This window comes from Gossypium arboreum, chromosome 7, assembly GCF_025698485.1.
Source record: "Gossypium arboreum isolate Shixiya-1 chromosome 7, ASM2569848v2, whole genome shotgun sequence".
In the NCBI taxonomy this organism is placed as follows: Eukaryota; Viridiplantae; Streptophyta; class Magnoliopsida; order Malvales; family Malvaceae; genus Gossypium; species Gossypium arboreum.
Genome location: NC_069076.1, coordinates 49,510,059 through 49,530,185, shown reverse-complemented (window position 1 = coordinate 49,530,185; position 20,127 = coordinate 49,510,059). Strand labels below are relative to the sequence as shown.

General features: G+C 33.3%; 2 protein-coding genes across 2 annotated transcripts; both read right to left on the bottom strand.

Moving 5' to 3' along the window:
• Nucleotides 1–5,621: 5,621 nt before the first annotated feature.
• Nucleotides 5,622–15,497, bottom strand: LOC128295420 (putative ATP synthase protein YMF19). The gene is made up of 2 exons (XM_053030982.1): nucleotides 15,030–15,497; nucleotides 5,622–5,675 (listed from the first exon to the last, which is right to left on the bottom strand). Exons 1-2 carry the CDS (start codon nucleotides 15,495–15,497, stop codon nucleotides 5,622–5,624), a joined length of 522 nt encoding a protein of 173 aa, XP_052886942.1.
• Nucleotides 15,311–19,603, bottom strand: LOC108482903 (zinc finger protein 4-like). Its single transcript, XM_017786006.2, has 2 exons — nucleotides 19,286–19,603; nucleotides 15,311–16,729 (listed from the first exon to the last, which is right to left on the bottom strand). The coding sequence occupies exon 2, from the start codon at nucleotides 16,612–16,614 to the stop codon at nucleotides 15,862–15,864; it is 753 nt and encodes a 250-aa protein (XP_017641495.1). The 5' UTR covers nucleotides 16,615–16,729; nucleotides 19,286–19,603; the 3' UTR covers nucleotides 15,311–15,861.
• Between the last annotated feature and the right edge of the window lie 524 nt (nucleotides 19,604–20,127).

Below are 20,127 nucleotides of genomic sequence, written 5' to 3'. Positions count from 1 at the left end.
ACAATTATTCGACCAATTTATAGGAAATAATCAAGAGCCTCAATAGCAACAGCCACAATAACCACAGCCTAAAGTGGTTCGCCTAGCAAATTCTGCTCGTCTAGTACCTTCTATGGCTCCACCTAAGGTTGACCTTGTAAGAGAAAGTAGGAAAAGATGTACTAATGAGTTCTTTGGTGATAAAGGTTATTATCTCACTGTGATTGAGTAGTAGTTATCTTGTTTATGTAGGGTGATAAAGGAATTGAAATGTACTTCTGAGGATAGTCCTAGATATACTATATCGTTGTTAGAAAAAGAAGCTTACCAATGGTGGGAAACTTTGGTTAGTGTGACTCTTGGGCAAATGATTGGCTGAGATTTCTTTCTAGGAAAGTTTAGAGAAAGATATGTTAATTAGATGTATTTTGAACAGATGAAGAAATATTTTTTTTTGTATTTGAGGCAAGGGAAAATGTCAATTATGATGTTATGACATGCATGAGATTTGATTTTGTCTTGAATTAATTGTTTTAAAAATGGCTTGTGAATATATTAAAGTATTAGTGTAAAAGGAAGACAAATTGGATGAGAAATGTGGCTTGAAAAATATCCTATTTTTGTCTACATAGGCAGAGACACGGGCGTGTATCTTAACCGTGTGTGACATACAACCTAGCACATAGGCGTGTGATCTAGCCGTGTGTCCCCTGCATCTTTAAAATGTCAAAACAAAATGCTTAGAATTGATCACATGGCCTGGCACACAGGTGTGTGGCTTGGCCGTGTGACCCCTACACCTATACACGGTCTAGCACATAGGTGTGTGACGTGACCGTGTGACCTAAGTTAGAGAGTTACACGGCCCGAGACATGGGTGTGTCCTGGCACGTGGTTCACACGGCTTGACCACACGAGTGTGTGACCCCTGCACTTAGGAAAAATTTTGGAAATTTTACAAAAAGATTTCTGAGTACCCGGTTTAGTCCAGACATGATTCTAATGCATGATTTCAGCTTCGAGGGCTCATGTACGGGACTATATGATTAAATTTAATTAAAATATGATATGAACGCTAAACGTTTATGAAATGTCTGTTACTTGACCTATAAACTTTGGTAATACTCTGTAACCCTATTCCGGCGATGGATTCCGGTTAGGGGTGTTACATCAGTTATTGAATATGGGAAGGAATTTCTCAAACTTAGTCGCTATGCAAAGAACATGTTTCAAACTGAAAAAGAAATATGTGATAAGTTTGAATAGGGATTAAAGGATGAGATTCGTGCACTGGCTGTAGCAGCTAAATGTAAAACACTTACAACAATGACAGCAAAAGCTCACAAGATGAGATTTATCATTAGAGATAGGAGCAGGAATTTTGAAAGTGAAAGGATAAAGAGAGGCAGGTGAAGTCTTCTCTCGATAGCAAGTTTTAAGAAACCTAGATATCAAACTTTTTCAGCTTCGAAAAAAGATTCAAAGTTCATAAGTTTCAGATGTGAATGATTCAATAGACCAACTGATTCTATGGAAAGTTTTGGTAGTTTTAGAATGATGAAACGTGAATGTGAATAATATGGTAGGAATTATGGTGTTGAATCCAGGAAGAGTTTAAGGGCATGTTTTGGATGTAGGTCCAAAGATCATACGGTTAAAGATTGAATTAAGCATTGAACAATCAGTTAAAAGCTCTCAAAAGATTCAGCATAAGAGTAGATTTGGAATGACAACTAAATCTGGTTTAGTATAGGGAACACAGAGGAAAAATCTTTTAAGTTCTAGAGTATCAGCAATAGCCTATATGATAAAAGCTAAGGAGGATTTTGATCTGCTTGAAGTAATAACTGGTAAATTTTCTTTTCATGGTAACTGTATTTATGCTTTGATTGATCCAGGATCTACTCATTAATATATCTGTACTAAAGTATAAAGGGTCTTAATCTTGAAGTAGTATACTCTGAAACGAATGTGCTAGTAACAAATCCCTTAGGTCAAAGAATTGTGATGAATAAGTTGATTAGAAATTGCCCATTAGTTTTTAGTGAGTATAGATTTTTGGCAGATTTGTTGTTATTGAGTTCCAATGAGTTTAATAAAAATTTAGGGTTAGACTAGTTGACAAGACATAATGATATGGTTGATTTTCAAACTAAAAGTGTACGCTTGAGAAATGTTGAGGGTAAAGAAGTGCTGATGCCTGGTTTATTGAGTAAATTGGAAAACTTGATAATTTTTGCAATGTCCACCAGGAAAATGATTATTCAAGGCACAGTTGCTTATTTATCTTATTTCAAGGATTCATCTGAATCAAGAAAAGAGATTAGTCAAGTTTCTGCGGTAAGAGAATTTGTAGATGTGTTTCCTAGAGAATTTCCTAGAATGCCTCATGAGAAAGAGGTAGAGTTTTCGATTAAACTAGAATCTGGAATAGGACCTATTTCTTGTACTCCATATAGGATGGCACCGTTGGAACTTAAAGATTTAAAAAAGTAGTTGCAAGATCTATTGAATAAGGGCTTTATTAGATTAAGTGTGTCACCATGAGGTGCACCAATTCTATTTGTAAAAAAGAAAGATGGAACTATGCGCCTATGTATAAATTATTGCTAGGTGAACAAAGTCATAATAAATAATAAGTATACTCTTCAATGGATTGAAAAACTATTTGATTAGTTAAGTGAGGCTACAGTTTTCTCTAAAATTGATTTGAGTATAAATATTATCAAGTAAGGATTAAAGGTGATGATGTATGTAGGACAACTTTTCGATCAATGTATGGTCACTATGAATTTTGGTTAATGCCTTTTGGATTGACATATACGCTTGATATATTTATGGATTTGATGAACAGAGTATTTCAATCATACTTAGATTAGTTTGTAGTGATTTTTTATTGATAACATATTGGTTTACTCTAAGAATGAGACTGATCATGAGGAATATTTAAGAATTTTGCTGAGAAATCTGCGTGATAGTCAGTTGTATGCTAAGTTCAATAAGTTCGAGTTTTAGCTTAGAGAGGTACATTTTTGGGACATGTTATCCCTTCTGATGGTATTAAAGTTGATCTCGTCAAGGTAAAGGCAGTTCTTGGGTGGAATACGCCCAAAAATTCATCTAACGTTTGCAGTTTTCTAGAATTAGCTGGTTCTTACAGAAGATTTATGAAGGGTTTTCTATGATAGCATTACCTCTGACTCGATTACTAAAAATGAAAGAAAAATTTGAGTGGGATGATGAATGTCAATAGAGTTTTGAGAAATTGAAAACAGTATTGATAAAAGTTCTAGTGTTGGTACAACCAGAGTCTGGGATAGAGTATACGGTTTATATTGATGTATCTTTGAATGGGTTAGGATGTGTAATCATGCAGAAAGGAAAGGTTATAGCTTATGCATCACGTCAGCTTAAAGTTCATGAGAGATACTATCCAACTCATGACTTAGAATTGACAGAAGGCAGTGGTGTTAGCATTCAAGATTTGGAGACATTATTTTTATAGAGATAAGTGTCATGTATTCTCTGAATTTGCATAAAATGATATGGTTAGAGTCGTAGAAATATTATGATTTGATCATTGAATACCATCCAAGAAAGGCAAATGTGGTGGTAGATGTTTTGAGTAGAAAAACTGTGGTAGTGTTATTGTCTCTTTGAGTAAAAGTGAATATGTCTAATAATGGATCCTTGCAAATAGAACTGGTAGTAAAACCAACCTTTCTTTCACATATATTAAAGGAGCGGATGAAAGATGCTCAATGTGAAGTGTTTAAGTAGAGAATGAAGTTTGGCAAAGCAACAAATTTCAATCAAGGAAATGATGGTGAGTTAAGATTCATAAATAAAATGTTTGTACCAATTGGGAATGGACTGAGGAAAGAGTTATTAAGGGAAGCTCATCAGGGACCTTTTTCACTCCATCTTAGGAGCGTCAAAATTTATGGACATTTGAAAAGCTCATATTGGTGGTCTGGTATGAAAAGAGAAATCGTAGAGTATGTTTCAACTTGTTTAACTTGTCAGAGAGTCAAAACTAAACATCAGGTACCTTCAGGTAAATTGTATCTTTTAGAAAATTCAGAGTGGAAATGATATAGAATTACTATGGATTTTGTATCAGGTTTACCTCTCAATCCTTGTAAGAAGAATTTTATATGGGTAATAGTAGATCGGATTACTAAGTCAGCTCCCTTTCTGCCTATGAATACTACTTATTCTCTGAAGAAGTTAGCTGAATTGTATATTACTGAGATAGTGCGCCTTTACCGAATTCCTTCTTCCATACTGTTTAATAGATATCCAAGGTTTACCTCAAGGTTTTGGAATCAGTTACAGAGATCTATGGGAACTAGGGTAAATTTTTTTTTGCATTTCATCCTGAAACTAATGGTCAGTCTGAAAAAATTATTCAGATTTTGGAAGATATGTTGAGAAGCTGTATAATTGATTTTGAACTAAATTGGGAAATGTATGTTATTTTAGTTGAGTTTGCTTATAATAATAGTTTCACGCCAGTCTGAAATAACTTTATTTGAAGCTATGTATGGTAGAAGGTGTAGAACACCTATTTGTTGGATGGAGCTTAGTGAAAGAAAATTAGTGGGTCCTGAATTAGTACGAGAAATTGAAGAGAAAGTCTCTGTTATTTGAAATCATTTAAAGGTTGTACAGGATCATCAGAAAGCTTATGCAAATTTGAAAAGAAAAGAAATCTCATTTGAAGTTGAGGATAAGGTATTTATGAAAGTATCTCATTGAAAGAAAATTATTAGATTTAACCAGAAAGGAAAGCTAAGTCCAAGGTTTGTAGGACCTTATGAAGTTCTTGAGAAAGTTGGGCCTATAGCTTACAGATTGGCTCTGCCACCTGAGCTATCAAAGATTCACAACATGATTCATGTATCTATGTTGAGAAAGTATAGATCCAATCCTGATCATGTTGTTCAGATTGAAGAATTAGAGGTTGAACTGAACTTGTCTTATGCAGAAGAACCTGTTTATATTCCAGCAAAAGAGGTAAAAAAGCTGAGAAATAAAGAATTCTCTTAGTAAAAGTTCTATAGAGAAACAATAGTACTGAAGAAGCTACATGGGAAAGAGAAAACCAAATGAAAGAGTAGTATCCTCAGTTATTTTCAGGTATGAATTTCGGGGACAAAAATTTTCTAACTAGGGGAGAGTTGTAATAGCTTGCCTGGTGAAGTCTTTGTATCTGGTTACTGTTTATTATGTCATGGTATTAAGTCTGGTTCTGAGAAAGTAAAATGTTAATTTTGTATAAGTATAGTATTTTGTGTATGTGCCAATTGATGAATCCTATATTTTGGCAAGATCTGTGGGTTGGCAGATTCTTCTGTTGAGTATACATCATCCTAGAAGTTTAGGTGAATTCATTAAGTTTGTAGTTAATAGATTTGTTTATTACTTTAATAAAATAATTTAGTTACCCACGTGAGAACTAGTTAGAATGGAATTAAGATACTATAGCTGATAAGACTAAAATGATGGTAAGTGCACTTAATCACAAAAATCAAGAGTGTTAGTGGAATAATCTGATCCTTCCATTAAACCTTGTCTCTATGCTTAGGTATTTAAGGATATCAATGTCTTCATTGAAAAAAAATTGTGTTTTCTTTGTATCAATCTTCTTCTTGATTTTCTTTGTATTCTCTAAAAAGCTTAAGTCCAAAAACCTGTATGAAGTTGGGTTTGCTGTATTCAGCCAACTCCTATATTTGTTTTAGCTCTCTAGCAAATACTTATGAATCCTAGGTTAGTTTCATAGTTATTTATGTATTTTTAACTCTACATGTATAAGTATTAGATTAATAGGATTTTCTTAATTCTAGGTTAAATGTTAATGTTTCTTGCATGCATGTTTGGGTTCGATGGTGTAATGATCTGATAAGTTTAATTATTTATATTTTAGCTCAAGACACTGTAGGCCGAGTAATAAAGGCAAAGGTCCTGCTATATAGATTTTTCTGTATTTCTGGTGAGTTCCTTCATACTTCCATGTGTGTGGCATTCCTATTTTATAATTCATGTACGGTAAATACTTATGATTTGTAAAGGTGAACTGTGCGTATATGAAAAGTGGTTGTTCAGAGTTGTCAGTATGGGTCTATAATGTTTGTGTTAAAGTGTAACCATTCTTCATGCTTAAGCTACTACCTTCTGGTTCTATCAAGAATGATATAGGCTGAATCATGAAAATAATGTTAAGGAAAAATATTCATGGTGATGCCTTCAATGGAATGTTCATTGAACTAATAGATCGTAATATATGAAAATGGTTGTGTAGCCTCTGGTAGGGCAAATGTATGCTGCAAACCAAATTGGCAGATCATGACAAAGGATACAAGCAAAGGAATATGAATGGAATATATTATACGAATCTGGTTAAGGACTTAGGTACATGGTTGGTATGAAAAAGGTTTATCTGTATGGTTATATGAGTGTAGTGTATGCGCCAAAGGAATAGTAAATCGACGAATAGATTGTCTATATCTGGTACACGCCATCTGGCGAACTATATGATTGTGCTTGACTCTTTGATGTGATCTACTTGAAGTATTAATGGTTATTGTTAAGACTTCTTTTTGAACTTACGTCGTTTCCCTTTTTCCTTCTCAGGCTTATCGTTAAAGGAAGACATTTTGTTAGACTACACCAGAGGACATCTACTGTTATGAGACTTCTGTTATTTTGTACTATGGGGGTGACGTTTGATTGTAATTTGAGAAGAATTTGTGTTTGATACCTATGATCGATAAACTATGTTTTTATGAAGCTTCATTTGAGATATGAAATGGTTTTTTAGTGTTATATTTCATACGATAAAAAATTTTCTTTTTAAAGCTTATATGCCACATGGCTTACACTTATTTTATTATTTGTATTAAAATTTGAATACAAAACCCTAAGTTTACAAAGTATACGCCAAAAATAATTTTAAAGATTGATGATTTCTCTATAGTGACATGTCTTACTCGAATCCTCCTAAAAGGTCGGGTTTGGCTTGTTATATAAGTAATATAACATCGCACGAATGTAGGGAAAAATAATGGAAACATCAGACTTTATTCATATCAGGAAAAATATTAACAAGCAAATATCGCTCGAAAAAATTGGTAATAAATCAAAACAAAGTAACATTAAGGAAATGGTTTCAATATCAGATGTACCTTATAATAAAACTAAACCCACACAAATAAAACCCCATCACCTATTTCCCAATTTCACCGATTTAGGGATGGGCCTTCCCGAGTCATCTACCTCACCACTACCATCTGTGATTTTTTTAGCTGCGAAGTAAGAGAGGAGTGGGTGAGTTCATTGCGAATCAATGAAGAATTATGAATCGTTGGAGTATGTTTAAAAATAAAAAGTTTAAAACAGAAAGAAAACTTTGTCTAAAAAATCATGTCGCATATTGGGTTGGTGGAGAAGGTGCAAGACCCAGTTTGTATATCTTGCTTGTCAGAAAACATTAGTTTGTAAAAATAGTTTCGTATGTGCTTATTGAAAAATCATACTTAAAAAAACTTAGCTTGATCTTGTTTAAAAACTGATCTTGTATAGCATGAAACATGCTCACATACTTGTCTTATTAGAATGGAGGAACATAAAATATATTTTCATACTTGTCTAAACTTACTTATCTTAACTTATCTATTTTGTTGGATATGCAGATCTCCTTATATCGCCTCAGAATAGCTCAAAGAATCCTTAATATGTCTCATAAGTGTAGCATAAAGCTAAACACTCTTCTTTACGCCAACATGTCCCATTGAATGGAGCATAACTTGACATTCTCATATTTCTCCACATGTCCCAAGGCCTCAACTGTAACACCCCTAACCCATGACCATCATCAGAACAGGGTTACAGAGCATTACCAAACAAACAGAACACTAAACCATTTAATTCATACATTAATGCAATACATATTCTAATTTCATACAAATACATTCATAACATCCCTTAATCGAGTCCTCGAGGTCTAAAAATACAATAAAAACAGTTTAGGACTAAATCGAAAACATTTAGAAAGTTTAGGAAAAAGTTAGAAAAATTTATACTGCAGAGGTCACACGGCTATGTGACCAGGCCATGTGGCTCACACAGCTAAAACACATATCCATATCTCAGGCCATGTAACATTTGAAATAAGGACACACGACTGTGTCCCAGCCTGTGTCCGTGCCCATGTAACTCACTGACTTGGGTCACATGGCTAAGTCGCACGCCCGTGTGCCAGGCCATGTAACTCTCGAAATGGCCTCACATGTCCATGTGCTAGGCCGTGAAAGTTTTAAAAAGCAACCATTAACAACCTACATAGGACACATGACCATGTCGCCTGACCGTGTGTCACACACGGCTGAGACACACGCCCGTGTCTTAGGCCGTGTGGAAAAGAAACAGGCTAAAATCAAGTCTTTTCTTTCACCCAATTTCAACAAGTACCATTACGCCAAATAAACTATGATTAAGGCATCAAAACATGACAAAATGTGCATAAGAAGACCATTTCAATATACTATAAGTTTATTCAACCAATATGCCATTTAGGTACCTCAATCACAACCAAACATTCATACTTACATTTGCATCAAAATGATTATGTTTCATCCAAACAACCTTAGCTAAATTCCATATCAACACATAACCTAATTGACCACATTTCAACCATGCCAACACATACCACTTTGGCCATTTAACCCATGCATCAATTTGGTAATAAAACCACCAATGATCAAGACATCAAATGCCAAAAGCTCACCAACCATATTACCATATTTACAAGCCAAACTTAACAACTAGTTCATTGACACAAGTCCACCTATACATGCCATTATAACCTTGATCAAAATATTAAATCTACCGATATAATCGTTGGATAGTGTGATAGATCTTCAACAAGCTTCCAACCTGACCTAGCTTTCGATAATCTGTAAAGTAAAGGAAAATAACTACATAAGCAATGAATGCTTAGTAAGCTCGTATAAACTTTAAACATAACATTCCATTTCAACAATGAACTTAATAGATTAAATATAAACATATACAATGCCTCAAGATTTATCAACTACATAACCATCAACTCATAAATAAGTAAGTCTATCAACATCATATATATATTTTTCATTCCTAACATCATAGGATTTTATAAATCATTATTCACCATCATTAACTTTTTCATAAAACTATGAATTACTTCCTTTACTTACTTTCCATTTCATTTACTAAACATAAACTTAAATAACAACATCAATTCACTCGTTAATATATTTATTCACATTATAGGTAAGTTCATCCATAACATACGTAATTTCTCATATATAAATACATCATTCAATTCATCAATCTCTTTTCATTATATCACATTTATATAATAAACTTACCGTTTCATTACCTTTTATTACCCGTTTCATTTGTATAATACCAGACATAAGCATAAACATCAATCATACTCTCAAGCTTGACATAAGCCTAATCACCATTATCAATACACAATTTAGTGCATTTACGAATATAACTCATTTGGGGTCAATCACATGAACATAAGCATATTTATATTTGGCTACTTACCATTTCAATGTATATCATTAGTATTAAACATGATATAATGCAACCATAAGCTTAGCATAAACCTAAGCATCATCCACAATCTCAACTGATGAATTCATTTACGTTCAGATCAATATTCAGTAAATAACAAATCTTTCAAATTCATTAAAAAAATTACCTTACGTAGAATTTTCATTCGAAGAACAGCTTACGGATAATAATACATCGTCAAATAGATCGAACACACTGAACAAAAACTCATAAGAGTTTATCCAACCGAAATACGCCAAACAAAAGCTCATAAGAGCTGGTCCACCCGAAATACGCCAACAGAAGCTCATAAGAGCTGAATAGAAGCTCATAAAAGTTGATCCACCCAAATCACGCCAAATAGAAAGTATAACGCGAGAGTTCTCAACAAATGCTGAACCTCGGTTAATATACCAATATCTCCCTCCAATACCATCTCCACTCCAAACCCTCGTAATACACCAAAACACAAATGTGCTCTATTCTGCGTTCAATTCAAATCGAGCATCAAATTCAATATTATAACTTAGATAATGATTCATTTCCAACAATGGAACATATATATATATATATATATATATATATATATATAAAATATCATGTAATACCAAACACCTGTGTATATAAATGCTAAATTTTAATTATACGAACTTACTTGGCCAAATCACAGAAATGTCAAAGTACAGGGGCTATTTGGTGATTTTCTATTCTCCTCGATTTTCCACTCAATCTTGATCTAAATTAATAATTTTATTCAGGTCATTAATTTAGATAGTAAAGCAATTTATTTTACGCAATTTAGTCATTTTTGAAATTTTTATAAAATTACCCTCAACTTTTCATTTTTATTCAATTTAGTCCCTGAGCCTAAAACATGCAAATTAACCATTTTAAATACAAACCCATGCCAAATGAATATTCATGGCATCCAATACAGCCCATTTTTGTAACAATTTCAAATCCTTGTATTTTTACTATTTCAATAATTTAGTCCCTAATCAAAAAATTCATCAAAATTACTTAAAAAAATGCTTTTAAATATCAACCAACATTTTAAATTCATCATTTAATAACTAAAATTACATAGATTCATCAATGACAACATTCAATATCTTTAACAGTTTCAAAATCGAAGGTACAGGCTAGCTAGACTTGTTTCGAAGAAGAAAAGAATAAGGGAAGCTTTGCATGCAGCGAAAGCAATAAGGTTCGAGTAGGAGAAATAAAGAAACCAGTAAGCTGATAAGGTTCTAAACTCTTCGGTATATGTAAGACTTGGAAAACAAAGTTAAGAGTTTCTAGAAACCATTTTTAAGGATTCTACATATTTTTGGAAAATTGAGGTTTAAAGTCAAAACATTGGGTTTAACCTAAGATTTGGTTGTTTTGCTTAGCTGCCAGGAGAATGGAAGCTCTGGAATTAGGGAAAGTTAGGCGAACAAGGCGAAGAGGCATCATGTGAGTTTCTGAACTCAACCCCTAAAATGCTAAGTATTTTGTAAGGATGGATGGGATTAAAAGTATCTACCGTTATAGTTCAATGTGCATGAACTAGCTACAATTCAATGGTATTGCATTCATGGAATGCATGTAATGCATGTAAAGGAAATATTGTCGAGTTTAAGCGAAGTTAGGAAGGGAAATAGGGGAGAGAGGTAATTCTGTTAGATACCGTCATACGATGTTACTGTGTGCACCGGTGACATATGAAGCTCCTGGCCTTGTGGAGGAGACACTGTGGTGTTCGAACATCAAAGTTAGGAATGGTGTATTAGAGAGGAACTAGAAAAAATTATGGCTAGGTCATGGAACCAATCAGAGGCTATACGCTTAAAATAAGTTAGACCATAGTTGAAAAATGATACAACATCAAGACGAAAACGAGTAAGACCATGACTAAAAGATGCCATAGCATCATGGTAAATAAGACTAATACCATAGTTGAAGTACAGCATCTTGGTAGCTCGCCAAGACAGTTAACACGGAAAACGTAAGGTGTAAGACCATAGTTGGACTATGGCCACTAGTGTAGTCTGTCGAACAGTAAATTTAAGGTTATAATGTGTAAGACCATAATTGATACGTGCTCGTAGTCGGTTGATGATTACAAGGATGTTTGTTTTGTTCAACCGTTCTAAACAGGTAACTTAAGCAAAACTTTTAAATTAAAATAGGACAAAACTTTGATTTTGAAATCAAACCCAAAAATGAACCAACGTTATAAGAGAATGCAACTCGATTCTTATAAAGTTTGAAATAGAAACAAAAGTTGAAATGAAGAAAACTGCGACCCACTATCTATGACGAGATAGAAACCAACAATATAGGTTGATCGACACTCCTGAATAGTTTGAGAACGGAAGTAATAAGATCAGTTTTGAGTGAATGCCACAAGATTGTGAAATCTTGATAAGTTCGAAGATAATGTTCTTAAAGAATGAAAGAGAATAATCTCACAATATATTGATAAGAGTTCAAAAAGTTCTCTCTAACTTAGAAATGACAACCTATTTATAGGACTAGCCTAATAGATGAATGGATAATTTCGGTCATAAATGAAGTACATGAATTTGGACCATACATGAATCAAACTAATTCATGAATTCAACAAATTTATCCCTTTTTCCATTTATGTATGAATCTTTATGTTTTTTGTATTTGTGGCAGCAATTAATATTTACACCCTCCCTTGGACGTACATACATGTAGGTGTTCATGTATCACTTGAAAAGGTCACAAAACATCCCCTTAGTTGTGCATGTATGTTGATGGTTAATGTAAGAGTTGAATAGTCATATGAATGTCCATGTACCCTTTTAATGTTGTCTATGCATGATTTAAATGCTTCCCTTTTAGAAATGCATAAATATGGTTATTTATCCCCCCTTGGCAGAATACATGTACTTGGAAATGCATGTATCCCCTTTGAATGCATCAAATTCAAGGAACTTGATGGAGAATACGAAGAGGCACATGGTATTTGTTGAGTGCATGAATTCGTAGGTGCTTTAAACATTCCCATGCATGAATTTTGGGCTGAATACGAATGGTCATATGGATGCATTATGGTTAACTAAATATGTCTAAGATAATATAAATATGAATCAAGGCTAAAATTCCTTTTAACAAAATGCATAAGAAAGAAAACTATTGCTGTAGGAATTTAAAATAAATGTTGTGGTGAAACATAACACATAACAAAAAAAAATAATTGATTCATGGTGCAATCAATCGATTCATGATGTACAATTAACATATTGCACGGTTGTGCTTCCACTTTAAGTTCGAAAGCATATTCACTCTTGGCCCGAACATATTGTACCAATCCAGTAAGGGCCTCCTTAATTTTCTTAGCCTTAGATCGCGTAATTAGACCTAAAGGGACTTGCAATGCATCTGATGAGTTAGGTAAGGGAACCTTAATACTTGTCTTTCCCATGCACATATCAATAGTTGAAAGATGTTATGGCATCAAGTGATGATTTGAAAGTAGAATGAGTAAGTCTATAGCTAAAAGATGTTATGGCATCAAGTGATGATTTGACAGTAGAATGAGTAAGTCCATAGCTAAAAGAGACTATGGCATCAAAGATTGTCCGATGGGACATTAAACACGAGGTAGTCCGCCAAAACAATAAACATGAGGATCAGGGAGGTAGGACCATAATTCGACTATAGCAACTAATGAAGTCCACCAGGACATTAAACATGAGGTACTTTTGAATACCATAGCTCGACTATGGTAGTATGGAGAGAAAAAGAGTGAAAGTCCACCAGGACAATAAACATAAGAGGAAAGTCATAACAAAAATTGTGAGACAGCCTGCTAATGGGGAAAAATGGTTGAAAGGAACATAGAAGTATCGACGAGCGATGGTCGAGTAATGGGTCGAATGAGTCCACCAGTGAATGGGAACTTAACAGAAATTAGAAAGGATACGGGAATAGTAGTTGTGTAACCTAAAGGGGTATAAGGATGCTAAATAGGAAGTTGTTATGGAAGTCGAAGTACCAGTGGTACCTAATATTCAGGCGTACGGGAAGTGGTTTAACCAAAGATCGTGGGTGAGGACTTGCCATAAAGGATATTTCGAGGTCGTTCAGAGAAACCGCGTAAATTAGTTGTGTAACATATGTACGCCAATTAACCCTGAGGAAGGGAAGGGTGGTTAAAACCCATTGATGAAGAAGGATAAACAGAATGACAAATATATCTATCAAGGCTACCCCTTAAAAGGGAAACCCTTGAGGAAGTATCGGAAAAAAGGGCAATGTATGCGAAGCATGCGGTATGAAAAAGCAATCGAGAATTTGGATAGCAACGTCCGATTGAGTAATAAAGGCCAGAGTGGTTTGTAGTAAAAGAACGCACTATGCATAAAAGTAAGATAAAATGCATAAAACGAATTACACAGTAGTAATTCGATCACTAAATAAACTAAGCAAGATGTAGCCCGCCAGGGTGGCGTGGGACCTGGTTGGTCCTACAAAGGATGGAAGGTAAGGCAAGAGTTCGCCATGAACAAATGAGGTTAAGAATAGGCATCAAGAGACTTAGGAATATTGGCCTTAAAGGTTTCATTAATAGTGCATAATAGTGGAAAGAAGATGCCCACATTGGGGTCAAAGGATAGAAAGGAAATTAAGTAAAAGAAGGGTAGAATCTGTTGAGAAAGTGAACCACTCAGAGGGAATGACAAGGCTGATCAAAGATTGATAGAGCGAACGAAAGGAAACTGCTAATCTTATCCGCTAGAAGATAGGTTCGGGGTAAGGGTAAAGTCCGCTATGACGGATTAAGGAGAATACTAGAAACGAGAAGGGAAGTCTATTGTATTCATTAATATTATTTATTCAAACCCCCAGTAAGGTAGGGTAGGTATGTGAATTATGAAGCTCACTAAGTTCATTTAAACTTACAAGGGTTGATTTGTGATTGCAGGATACTTAATATTAGGAACTTGATGAGGGACTAAGTCAGATCGTAATAAAACAAGGGGCATTAAAAAAAAGTGTCATGTACATAAAATAAGGGTCACCTTTAGGGACTTCACCAAGGGGGCAAACACGTTGTAACCAAATAGATTCTTTATAGTTCTGGAGTTGAAACAGTAGGCTTTTATTTTTATAAACTCTTTGGTACTAAACTTAGTCAATGATTTTATAATTAGTATAAATGTTATAGGTTTATTCTAATAAGGTTAAATGCTCAAATTAGGGTTCAACTTTTTAGAGGTTACTCGCGTAAGGGTCAAACATTTCAAAATAGTCATATAATGGCTTAATATTTACAAAAGTGCTCAAATAAGAGTTTTTTACACACTTCGCCAATTTTTAGTAAAAATTAAGTGAATGATGGTATGTTTAGATTAAAAACGCATAACCATTTAATCATATATTACTTGAAAAGAAAATAAAAACATAAAAACATAATTTGTAACTTGGTGTACCACGGTTGAGAAGCTCTTATTTGAGCACATTTGAAAAGTTTTTGTATTAAACACTTTTAAAAAGGTATGGATCAAATAGAATATGTTTCTTTCTATTCCGCGTGAGCCACTTATTTCTCCGAAACAAGAGATCAAAGTTATTTTCCTCTTTTTTCCCAATAAGTCGACAGCCTTACACCATTGGGATACTTCGAATAAAGTAGAGTCCATATAGGATACACCGGTGCTAAAACCTTTTCTCAAGATATCCTCCAAACTCTTGGGGTCCTTGCTCCGGATGTTGTTCCCCCGGTGTGAAAGCAGTTGGTTCCGTAGTTTTAGAATTCTGCTGATCCCAAGTACTCCATCTCCATCATTGCATATTGGAATATAGAAAATAAAGAGGAAAAGGCATAACCAGAAGAATTGTGAAAAATAAGTCAATTTATCCAATTGAGGCATTTTGAAAGATTTTATCATTAAGCATTTATTCTTCTAGTAATTGTAGTTGTATAACTCGCAAAAAGGAAAAAAAAAAAGTTTAATTAATAAGAAACACCTGTAGAGAAAAATAAAAGCAGAGGGAAAAGGCTAGCCAGGCTCAGGCATAGTTCTGTGCGCGTCTTGCTGTACAAAAGAAGCAAATTCAAGATAATGAACGGACTACGGAGTGGTAAAAAGATTAGTATCTCCAAGCAGGATCTTGTTTTCAAATTCTAGGAATAAAGAAAATAAACTCTCAGAACTTTTACTTTTTTTAAGATTAGACTCCGGAGTAACTGGGAGCGAATGTGAGATCAACTTTAAGATAGGGTCATGAATTTGTTTTTAAAGAGGCAAAGCATCAAAGTTTCAAGGTCAGGTCTGGTGCTGAACTGTCTTCCAGGTCCACTGGTTCTTTAACCTCTAGAAAATTCATATTAGAACTTCCAGGCAGTACAAAACCTGGATGATCAGCATTACTACCTCCTGCAGCTGCCTGAGCTATCTGACGGAAACTACCAGGCCACAACAGCTCCGTCTCATCGTCTTCCATGAAGATTGGCAGACCAAGATAACCATGTTCAACTATAGCATTGTTTCTGGTGTCTGGTGTTCTCGTAGCTGGTGCAAAGCTTTGGTGTGCCAAACAGTGTGCTTTTATCCCCAATGACCTGAAAGAGGTGGCCATGCCATGCAGAGGCAAAGTCGCGAGACTAAGACTTGCATACCTGTCTGAGAAAATCCCCATTCGCATTGCCCGCTTTGCCAACGTTCTTTCTCTTTTATGAGCGTTCTGGTGGCCGCCAAGAGCCTGGGAACTAAAGAATTTTCGGTGGCAATAGTTGCAGGGGAAAACTCGAGGGATAGCTGACGCTGTTGTGCGTAATGCAGGGTCAATGTTGCTGCTTTCACTTGTGCTTGTGAATGAGAGACCTACGGAATCTCTCCCATCGATGTTAAAACATAGAGTTAAATCAAGTGAAACAGGGTCTGAATTTGTTTCATTAGAGGGAGCAACTGATGCTTCTTGGGTGTACAAGTTCGAAGCTACTTGGCTGCTAACATCGGACCCGGTTTCCGGGGCATCAACTTCAAGGTCAATTATGGGTTTCATGATTGAGTTCGATCGGTGGGGTTAAAGCTATTCTAGACTACATACAAGCAGTTGTGTCAGTCCAATCAATGTTCTTCGTAATCCAGATCAGATGATCGACCTTCACCTGCATTTTCTGGGACACAAGGAATATTTGATGTATTTTATTTTTAGTGAAACTTTAGGCAGATAGATAAATCAAAGTAAATATATTAAACAATCTAATTTCTGTTCATTTCATAGATAGTACATATATATTTTTCAATGATTGAAAGATGTATATGAAAAAAAAGGAAACAGTATAATTCGAACGATATCACGGTAAAAAATAGATTCCACTGTTCTGGAGTAAATTCTTTCTGAAGAAATAGAAACCCCAAGAAGAAGAAGAAGATGATGATGATAAAGCAACAGGTAAAATGAAAGAACATAAAGATTTAGGTGATTCGGCCAATTATGCTTGCTTCAATGGAGCTCTGGTACCTATCTACATCACTATCTCTATAACATTATAAAGCATTTCGCTGAGTTCGGTGACTCAGTGAAGAAATTACAGAAAAATAAAATAAAATATATTTATAAGATTATATTTACTCACAATTTAAATTCATTTTTATTTTAATTTTATACATATTATTATTAATTTCAAATTCTAAAATCAGTATAATAATTAAAGTGACTGTCTATAAAATCGGTACAATAAAGCTTTGACTAAGTTTAATTTCATGAGTCATCATTCGATCAATTAAATTATTAAATACTACATTTTATCACACTTACAATATTGGTGAAAAAATTTAACATTACAATTATATTTATAAAAAATATTTGATAATTCAATTATAGGTAAAGTGATAAAATGAGCTCTATTTAGTGCACCTCAATTTTAATTTTTAAACATTTTATTTTTAGTTGTTTTATTTAAAAATGTCATATAAAATAGTAAAAGACAATAATACATTGTATTAATATTCATAATTTCTTTCATCAATTTTATGTCGAATTAAATCATGATACTAACTCAACGAAACACATTATATATAATATAGATACTTAAAATAATAATAATAATAATAATAATAATAATAAATAAATAAATAAATCAAAATATAAATAATAATTTTGTCTATAACATTATTTAGAGGGTTGACTAAATTAGTGATATTTATTAATCGGATTCCAACTTAATTAAGAAATTATTAAAAATTCATTCCTTTTTATAAAAATATGAGAATATTTATTTTATATGAAACCTCGAAAATACATATAATAGAATTTGAGCAAAAAATTTTCATAATTTTTAATATATTAATTTTACCATTTTAATCAAAATCTCTTTTTTTATATATTATTTTTCTAAATATATTTATTACATAAGTTTTTTTACTATACGGTGCTGTTATTTCTAACCACAAAATTTGTAATTACCAGAATAAGTTGTTTCAAAATTTTAATAATTTTAATTATGTCAAATATATATACACATTATTATGATTATATAGGTAAAGGCCAAAAAGAAAAAACTATCCTCTTTTTTCTCATCTTCCATGCAGCTTTTTCTTAAATTCTTTTACCAAAATTATCAATTGAGTATTTTGTTTTCAATTATATATACAGTTTTCTTAGTTTCTCATGTAGTTTTTATTATTAAAAATATTTTTGAATTATTTTTCAATAATCTTTATTTTTAAAGATATTGATTAATTAATTTTTATTTTTTTCATCCATGAAATTGTTATGTTATTTATATAGTTGCATACGACAAATTCTAATTATTTTGTTGCAGAGAATAATTTGGTGCACCAGCTGGGTAATATAATTTTTAACTAAAGCTAGCTTTGAAACCCTAAAAAATGGAATTAGAAAGCTCCAAAAACCATTTCAAAATTAATTTCTAATCATCTTTACTGATGAGTTGCATCGATGGGATCATCTCACATAATTTTTTTATAAGAAAAGTGAGGTTTAATTATGAATATTTATTTCAGACGAATATGATTAATTATTTTCAAATATTTAAAGCCTCATCTACCCAAAAACGTGTTAGGCAAAGCTCTTTTATTCTTTCCCAAAGGAATAAAATGGAAAATAATAAATTATGACTTGTAGCAGTTATACAATATTTGTAGAAAAAAGTAAAAATGGTTAGTGCCTAGAGATTTAGAATATGTAAATGAAGCAACTTTTTCTGTAAGAAAGAGATATTTGAGAAGTGAAAAGAATCAAAAGGAAAGGGATCATGTTTCAGAGTTTGAGTATAAACTCAAAACTTGAACTGAGTGGATACTGATATTTGCAGAGTTCATTACTTCATTATATACACAAAGAACTAAGAAGGAAACACAGTGAACTGAATTCTATACCTAAAACTGAGTAGGTAATTTGTAACAGCCCAGATATATTATATATATATAACAGAGCTTTAATAATGGAAAAATCATACTAGTTTATGGCCATGAAAGTGCTCTCTCTCTCTCTCTATATATATATATGCAACCGGAGAGTTATAGATTAACAACAGCAAAAAGAAAAAAGAAAACCAGGTGAAGCAAAGCAAAAGGTTAGGTATGAATAGAATTGTATTGAGTAGGTACTAATTTGCAGAAGAGATGGAAGGGAAAACTTACAAATAATGTGTACACAGGATTAAATATTAAAGAAAAGCAAGCAGGAGAGAGTGGTGTTGGAATACCTTGAGCAGCATCAACATGATCAAAGAGTGCGTAAGTTGTTGGCTAGTTTTGGTCAGTTACACTGACTGTTGCGTCTGCAACTGGAGATGTTCCTTTTCTTTGAGTGGCTCATCATCGGAGGACAAAACAAAACACGATGAAAGAGAGTGAAAGATAACAAAAAAGGAGAGAGAGAAGGGAAGGAAAGAAAACAGATGTTAAATTACGGGAAAGCTAATGTAATGTAATGTAAGAGGAGACTGGGAAAGCAAGGGGACCTTGATGGGACGTCAGACATGTCAGAACAAAACCAAAGATTAAAAAAAAAATTTGTGCTGGGATGTCATAAATTTATACACACGCAGGCCATGTTTTCATTTATTCACATAAAATTAGGGACTCCAACTGTGATTTCTTTCTCACCGTACTTGGATATCCGACAACTCGGTCATGTTTTTAATTTTCATTTAATATTTTAACTTTGGTTAAATTCTGCAAGTCCCTCTAGTTTATAAAAATTATAGATTTAGTCTTTGTATTTTAATTTTATTAATCTTAGTTTTTGTACTTTTTTAATTTTTAAATTTTAGTTCTTTCAAAATGATAACTGATAGATTCATTAACTTAATAGTGTAGTTGTTACTATATATGTAACACCATTTTTGCTTATTATTTTCACATATTACTCACTAGAAATTCAGTTAATGGATCAACAATTATCATTTGTATCAAGACTGAAATTTGAAAATTTAAAAAAAGTATAGGGGCTTAGAATGATTTAGTTGAAGAATATGAACAAAATCTACAATTGTACGCATAATATAAGACAGTAATTGAATTTAGCTACTTTTGTTTGGATCCG

Excerpts from the sequence above, each read along its gene's own strand:
- LOC128295420 (XM_053030982.1), bottom strand. The coding sequence starts at position 15,497 with ATGATAAAATCTTTCAAAATGCCTCAATTGGATAAATTGACTTATTTT. Across the intron at positions 5,676-15,029 it reads TCTCAACCGTGGTACACCAA|GTTTTTGGACTTAAGCTTTT; the intron begins GTTACAAATTAT and ends AACTTCATACAG.
- LOC108482903 (XM_017786006.2), bottom strand. The coding sequence starts at position 16,614 with ATGAAACCCATAATTGACCTTGAAGTTGATGCCCCGGAAACCGGGTCC.